Here is an 8,209-nt window from a genome sequence, read left to right on the forward strand (position 1 = left end):
TCATTCATGTAAATCAGGCCTGACATTGCCCTTGTGATCAAAAAAAGCCCCCCGTTACCCCCGCACCCCCTCCTTTCGCCATTTCTTCCCATTCATAAAAATCTCGGCATCGCGCATGCGCAATGCCATTCGGAGTCCTCCCCATTCATAAAAATGTAACCTCCGCATTTCAGCCCTCCCGAGTCGCTCTGCCCTCCCATTCACAAAAAAACCGAGGCATCTGCGCAGTGCCGTCCTTTTTCCTTTCCTTTACCCTCCCATTCATAAAAACTCATTTCCCTCCCCCTCGGTGGTTGCAACATCATATCCAAAACCCTGCGTCCACAACCGCAGTCGCCTTTTACGCACCAGCGAGTGGAGAATAGTGCTGGAGAATTGCTCTCCGTTGGCTTCACCTTATCTTATTTCCAGCATTTGGACTTATCTTATTTCCAGCGTTTGGGGACCTATTCTCTCACTTGGATTGGACTAATAGCCTACGCGCAAACGTCGTGCGCAACGAAGAAATGAGATTTTTAGTCTGAAAACACAGTAAGTTATCACCTTTGGGGTATTTTTTGTGATTGTGAAACGTTTGTAACTTTAAGCGTGTGGCTGCATAAACCGAGCGGCTTCGGGTCTGTTCAGTCTCTTACGCCTGGCTGTTCCTCTCAATTCACTGGACCACAGGCATGAAAACGCTCTCTTGCAACTCTCTCTCCCTTGCAACAAGCTGTTTCCCCGACCCGTGTTTGCACTTTGAGTCAATATTTAACCACCGATATTTTACCAAAAGCAAGGTTGAGGGCGCAGGGAGGGAAACAGTCTCGCGTTTTAAAGCGTAACTTGTTCGAAATGCCTGTTTTTTGACACTAGATACATATTTCAACATCTATCGCACCGTTATTTATGGCTTTTTAAAAGGCGCTGTTGCGATAGAAGGCAACGAAACAGACCACCATGTCTATCTCTATCTCCATTCACACTGTATATACCGTAGCTACATATTATATCTCGGCTGGTTGCGTGTCTCTTCCCCTCTCTCTCTGCAGCGCTCGCCTGGTTGGCACACCATGTTGGTTGTGTCAGGTGTTTTTGCTATTAGGCCTAGGCTTTTTTCAGCTATTTTATCCAGCCACTTTCATCATAATTCTCCTTTATACAGCCTCTTCTGGTAGTCATGATCGATAATGTCACGGTTTACGCATCAAACTACGCATTTAAAATCCCTGCCGCCGATCTAAACTGCAGCCTATAGCTGTTGGCACACAGTGTACCATTTCTTTTTTAATCAAGGTTTGCCTCTACTTTTATTAATGTATGCATATTATAAGTGAGGTTTTGAATAGCCTACATGGTTACAATGCCTATATAAACATGCTATTTAAGTATGCCGAGCGGCCGCCTCCGGTTTTTATGACTCAGTCCATTCACATATTGAAGGGAGGGACACACATACACACACACACGCGCGCACACACACACACACACACACATATACACACACATGCACACACACGCACACACAGTTCCGGCTTGGAGCTCATTCTAATGGTCTAGATTTGACGATCACAAGCGTTTTGTATCCGTGCCAGCAATGTCGCAACAGGTTTCTCAACAGGGCTTTTGCAAATCTGGGGAAAGGGACATAAGCACGATCTGACGGTCAAACATCCAATAAAATAGAACAGTGTGTCGGGTATTGGCATATTTTTTTAATAAAAGGATAATCAGTCGTCAGGGTAGTAAAACAAGCCGACCGTTTTTTGGTCCTTTGAGGCTAAAAAATTCCCCCAGAAAGACTGCCTTGCATTAAGTTGAAAAACCACGATGTAGTCTATGATCTTTCTAAACAGCTATATCGGTGTGTTCATGAGTTTTGTGCAATTTCTCTGCAGCAGCGTAACTAAACACCGTCGATATGGGTCAGTGGAAATGTCGGTTGCGCTGCGCCGTTTGTCTTCAATCATCTTTTTGTTTTCTGTAAAGTAGGTTAGGTCTTGCCTGCTGCCAAGCGGTCATTGATGAAATGGATGAAACCGTTTTCATTCAGGCTCATAATGACTGGAGCCCATTGATTCATGCTCGCGACATTGTGTGCAGCCAGCAGCTTTCATTCACAAAAATCTGAGCCCACGAAACATTTTCATTCACAAGCTCTCTATGATTTGTCTTTTTCTCTGAACTCGTTCTAAGGCATCTCTCCTGTAACACAGAAATCTGTTCATACATCAACAGATATTATTTACAATAGATAACATTATAGGTGAAATAATGTTAGTGGATGTATGGTAGGCTAATAACTGTTCTATTATTATATGTCATTATATAGGCCTAGAGAAGACTTGATTTTCTTTGGCTGTCTTGAAGTCCCTTTTCTGGCAACCTTCTCCTCTCTTTCCTCTGCCTTGTTTTGCATCTTTGAGTCTTTTGCATGCAAGCCCTGCTCTCTGGTGCTCCCTGCTCTTTAGAAGGGAGGCTATGGGAGCCCAACTTCTATTGTTCTAATGTCAAAGTTAGAATGGAGGAGGTTTGAGACCCTGTTGGTATTCAGTCTAAAAATCAAGATCGTTTGGATACTCTGAATTCAGATTTAGCAGAGTCCTAGCCTGGAGAAAGAAAGATTCCCGTTGAGAGTCTGCTTTTGGGTGTTAGGTTTTAATATTTGCCTTGGAAAACTAAACCAAGTGTGATATGTGTCAGTATTATGTGCTTTTCCAAGGCATTTATGTGAAATTTAGTGATCTTCGGTAGTGATCTGTTCATTGATGGTTATTGTATGATTTGTTAGTCATATCAAAATGCCACATTAGTGAGGGCAAATTCTAGTTTTAGTGGTAACATAGTGAGACAAAGTACTGGTCAATTATCAACAGTGTCAATGTAAAAGAGATCAAAGCACTAGAGAACTGTAATATTGCCATTGAGAGGAAAAAAGACATTTTAAAAACCGACCCTTCCAAAAAAAATGTTAATGCGTGTGATCATGAGGTTGCATATGTTTAGAAGACCTTTAATTCTCACTGCAAGTCAGGCATCATTCAAACTGACGGAGGTTTCCATCTCAACGTGGCTCCCTTGGTTTGGTCGGAGATAAATTAGTTACGACAGCTGGTTTCTATACTCACACTCTCCTATACTCAGTTCTACATAGCTAACCTGTCGTGTCAAAATTAGACGGGCAGCTGCAGATGGTGTTGTACTCTGGACAGTTTTGTGTTTTCTTAACTTGACGTAAAATGCTCTGAATCTCTGGATTTCTCCTCTCTCGCTCTTCTTATTTTTTATGGCGACTTTTATGATACTTTGTGGAAAGTTTAAGACCTCAGGGGTGAAAAGATAAAAGAATGAAAATGAAAAAAGCAGAAAATGCAGCCAGTCCTAACTATCTCTCTTGTGTCTGTCTCTTTTTCTGTCTCTGTAGTATTGCTAGATGCTACTTTAGAGTCCAGAGTGCTGCTGTATGCAGGGCACCAGCCTACACATGGAGTCCAGGGTTCCCCACCACATCCCCGGAGTGTCCTCCTCCCTCATATCCCAGCCCTTACTGGACAGTCGGGTGCCCTACGGCCGCCTGCAGCACCCGCTCACCATCTACCCTATCGACCAGATGAGGTCCTCGCACGTGGAGAACGACTACATCGACAGTCCCGCCGTCGTCTCCCAGCAGCCGCCGAGTCAGAAGAATGTGAACCGCAGAATCACGTGGCTTGGCCAGAATCAGGAGGCCTTTCTGGGAGCGAACCACAACCATCACCATAATCACCAACACCAGCACCACCAGCAGGGCCGGTGTGAGCCGCACCCTCACCAGGACACCACCACCCACCCTTGGATCTCGTTCAGCGGGAGGCCCAGCTCCATCAGCAGTAGCAGCAGCACCTCGTCCGACCAGAGGCTGCTGGACCACGCTGCGCCCACCCCGACGGTGGACCAGCACCCGAACCTGCACCCCCACCAGGGTTCTGTCAGCACCATCACCACCCGAACCCCGGGCTGCCTCGCCTCCTCCGACCCTAAAGTCCTCACCTCCTCCTCCTCCTCCTCTTCCGCCTCCTCCTGCTCCTCCTCCTCTAAATCGCTGGACCTCAAGTCGGCAAAGATGACCGCGGGAGGAGGCGTGTGCTCCGCCGGCCAGCAGGGGTCGGCGCTCATCCCTTCCTCCCCGGCCGAGAAGAAGCACCTCCTTCTTTGCGAGCACTGCGGGAAGTGCCGCTGCACGGAGTGTACGCTCCCCAGGACCCTGCCCTCCTGCTGGGTCTGCAACCAGGAGTGCCTGTGCTCTGCCCAGAGCCTGGTGGATACAGCCACCTGCATGTGCCTGGTCAAAGGGATCTTCTACCACTGCACCGAGGACGAGGACGACGAGGGCTCCTGCGCCGACAAGCCCTGCTCCTGCTCCCAGGCCAACTGCTGCGCGCGCTGGTCCTTCATGGCCGCCCTTTCCCTCGTCCTGCCCTGCCTGGTGTGCTACCTGCCGGCCACGGGCCTGGCCAAACTGGGACAGAAGTGCTACGACAACGTCAGCAGGCCCGGCTGCCGCTGCAAGAACTCGCAGGGCGGCGCGGGTGTCGCCGGGTGTAAAAACGGAGGCGTGGAAGCAAAGGTCGGGACGCTAGAGAAGCAGCAGCAGCAGGGGTCATGATACCGGACCGAACTGGCTGGCAGTGGCCTTGTTGAATAAAAAATGGACAGGACGATACAGGACTTGCTCGCTCTCGATGGATAGGACAATCCAAAACCAACCCCTTAAACTACCCCCTTAATCTGCTGGAAGATGACTTATGTAAAACAAAGGTACTTAAATGGCTTCGTCACCTATGTTTGAACAGGTGGATGATGGGAACGGGCCTGATCTGAGAGGGATCGGGTCAGCTGCCAGTAGGAATGGCTAACAGGCCATCAGAGATTTTTCTTTTGTAATAGTGACACAAGAAGAAGAAGAAGAGACTGGATTGTGGGACTGGTGTTCTCGTTGTTTTCGAAGATGGGCGAAGGCACAAAGTCATTGTCCCTCTCTGCTGCTCTGTATTTCTCAGCTAATTTTGTCATGGTAACTAACCAGAAGCTGGTTGCTGATCCTCTAATAACATAGAAGTTATATGATGGAGAGAAGTCTGTACACCCCCCCCCCACCTCCCCACCCCCTCCTCCCCCAAAAGCACAGCCCAGTGTCCCTCTGTTTGAACAAACAAACATGCAAACAAGTGATTACCTATACAGCGGCTTTATGATAGGCCGCTGTAGGAGTGAAACTACCACTTACTCCCTCACTCTCTCCACTATTATGATGATCACCATCCTTTAGTGTCGCCAGTCTTCCTCTTATAGCTTGACGATGCTAGCTTGGCGTTGCTAACATTTTATCTCTACGTTTTTAACTCCACGGAGGAGTTTCTAAAAACAAAACGTTTTGAGGCTCTGAAATAATAGTTATCGCCCACAGTTCTCACTCTCACTCTGACACAGTGTGTAAGAGTGAGAAAGAGAGTGAGACAGAGATAATGTTTCCTGTTTGGGGGCAAAAACCAGACATTCTAAAAAATTTTGAATGCTGTTAACTTTCACCAATCACCTCAGAGGTAATGCATGTCATGACCTGCATGCTCTAGTCTAATGGTTACCCACCGTGCTAGAAGTCGATGTGTCGTAGAGAAATGTATAAAAAAAAAAAACAAGTACACCCAACCTTCTCAGGGACTGTTACAGTAATCCTCTATAGAACTTGGCCTATAGCGTGTTGATTTCAAAACTGCCTAAGAGCCTGGTCTACTTCCTCTTTGCACAAGAAGGCAAAGAGAGAGAGAGAGAGAGAGAGAAGCAGAGGGGAGAAGGCATTGCAAAGTTGTTGTTGTTGTTGTGTATGTATCTAGCCAGCCTTAGTCAAAATCAAACCTGCCACTTGCACAACCTTTTTAAGAAGACGCAAACCCCTTAAAGGATGGACTAAAGCACAGTATTAACCACCACGGCTAAGTTTATCTCACCTTACTTTATCGTGAACTTACATTTAGTCCACACACCCCAACCGCCCTACACACACACACACACACACACACACTAACACACACACAAACACCAACACCAACGTCTTCATTAAATTCTAATCATTATGCTGCATAGCTGAGTTAGTTTGTCAGATAGTCTATCTTTTATTCTTAAAGTCTATTTTTGTGGCTTGCATGACGTTCTTAGGACTTTGCCAAAGGAAGCTAGCATAGCATGTCTTCGCTGTCTGAGTGATCACAGTTGTTATGCGCTCTTGCCAAATGGAGTTGACGGCAGTTGGTTCTTAAAGGCATGCTGCCCTTTAATACAGATGGCCTTTTCTGTTTGGCATAAAGGGAGACTGTCTTTGTTGCTCCATAGCGTACACCTTTCTTTCCCATCGGACCCTTAACTTTCATTAGGGCCCCTAACTTGCTCATACCTGTACTCGTCTTGTTGCACAAAGCTGATATCACACAGGAGAAGAAAAAAAAACACTGTCCTTAGTCTTGAATGTATGAGGCAATATTTTCAAAAATTAGCAATTCAGTCTGAGAGAAAGGTGCCAAAACTGAGAATGATTGTGTGACTAGGCAAAGGCCTAGTATGTGTAGGGGGGGGGGAGTCGGGGGAAAAATCACAAATGTTTTGACAATATATTTAGAAATAGAGCTATGCAGGTGAAATGTTATTTGCTGTAAATAGTTTCACAACATTTGTGTTCTTTAGAAGAGACTTTTAAATGTCCTTGAAAGATTGCATGGTACATTATAACTACGATTCAGTACAAAATATATAGAGAATATATTAGATATATATTTTGAGGGTAAGAATAAGATGTTTTTGAGGTTTTACGAGTCGGGCTGAAAAGAAAAGAGGGAGCGGGTGGCGAGAGGAAGGTTTTTGGGAAAAGGGGTAAAAAAAGAGGAGGAAGAAAAAAAAGAAGACAGGTCTTTCTATCACAAGCACTTGATTTAGAAAAGTGTGCCCGGCAATAAAAAAAAAAAGAAAAAAAATCCTACTGTTTATGCTATCCATGGCTCATTAGCAGTCGAGAGGCTAAGCTAATTCCCTGGTTCCTCCCTGAGCCCTAAAGACTGTGGACTCATTGAATCCACAGAGGGAACACAATCTGCCCCTATCCGGATCAACCCATTTCCTGCTGTTACCGCTCAGTGTCTCAGCTCTCCCCCCCCCCCCCTTTTTTTTTTCTTCTTCGTTCTTTTTTTTTCCTCCTTCTTCTTCTTCTTCTTCCCTCCTTCCTCCCCAAAGTTGTCCAACAAATACCCCTGGCCTTGATTGACAAACACAGCTGCTGTGCATAAACTTGTCATACCACAGAGGGGGGAAAGAAAGAGAATGTGTGTGTCTCTCTCTCTCTCTCTCCTTCTTTTTCACTGTTTTTTTTTCTCCCCTTCTCTCTCTCTCTTTCTCTCAACTTGTATGCCATCTTGTTCACTAGTGGACTTTTTCGATTCTCTGCCTTTTCCCCCTCTATTTTTCGCTCCGTATGAGTAACGTTCTTCGCTTCATGTTAGCTTTATACTTTTACCATGTGCTCGCTATAGCCTGTTAAAGGAATAATCACCAACAATGACAACTCGATGATGATGATGATGATGATGATGATGATGAACCCTTTTTTTTTTTTTTTTTGCTAGAATGCTGTGACTTTTACACACCCCTCCCCTTTTTGTGTAGCTCATTTTTCGGGCACTGATTTTTATTTTCGACCCAAACAAGAGAAAAAGTCTCAAACAGCTGGGTGACGCTACTCCATTCCTTTCTGCCTTTGCAATGTCAATGTTGGGGATTAAGAAACGAGATCTGTGCTTTTGTTTTGTTTTAGATATAACAAAAAGAAAAAAATCTCTCATATAAAAGGTTCCCTTTATAGATATATTTATTTTGAAGTTCTATTTTATATAGTATTTATTTAGATGCCAACTTTTTGTTTGTGAAGAAAGCTTATGTCGAAACGGAATGTACATTGACAATGGAAATATATATTGTTAAATATACCAGGCTGTCGTGTCGTTACTTTTGTGTGAAGATTCAATCCTACATGAAACTGGGCATCGACTCAATTCTACATACTTTGATAACACACACACACGCACACACACACACACACACACACACACATGCACACGCACCATGCACCTAACTCTTCAGAATGTCACAGACTTGGACGTAGAGAAACATTAAGTGGATTTTTGGATGCAAATACACTTCCTATGTC

The 8,209-nt window shown here is 45.1% G+C and overlaps 1 protein-coding gene across 1 annotated transcript; it reads left to right on the forward strand.

Moving 5' to 3' along the window:
• Window positions 1-355: 355 nt before the first annotated feature.
• Window positions 356-7,988, forward strand: spry4 (sprouty homolog 4 (Drosophila)). Its single transcript, XM_071514823.1, has 2 exons — window positions 356-531; window positions 3,404-7,988. The coding sequence occupies exon 2, from the start codon at window positions 3,443-3,445 to the stop codon at window positions 4,622-4,624; it is 1,182 nt and encodes a 393-aa protein (XP_071370924.1). The 5' UTR covers window positions 356-531; window positions 3,404-3,442; the 3' UTR covers window positions 4,625-7,988.
• Window positions 7,989-8,209: the final 221 nt, after the last annotated feature.

The sequence above is a fragment of the Centroberyx affinis genome, unplaced genomic scaffold (assembly GCF_046629955.1).
Source record: "Centroberyx affinis isolate AG114_WGS23_722 - 3 ecotype Tasmania unplaced genomic scaffold, CSIRO-AGI_Caff_v1 ptg010099l_1, whole genome shotgun sequence".
NCBI classification, from domain to species: Eukaryota; Metazoa; Chordata; class Actinopteri; order Beryciformes; family Berycidae; genus Centroberyx; species Centroberyx affinis.

Excerpts from the sequence above, each read along its gene's own strand:
- spry4 (XM_071514823.1), top strand. The coding sequence starts at position 3,443 with ATGCAGGGCACCAGCCTACACATGGAGTCCAGGGTTCCCCACCACATC.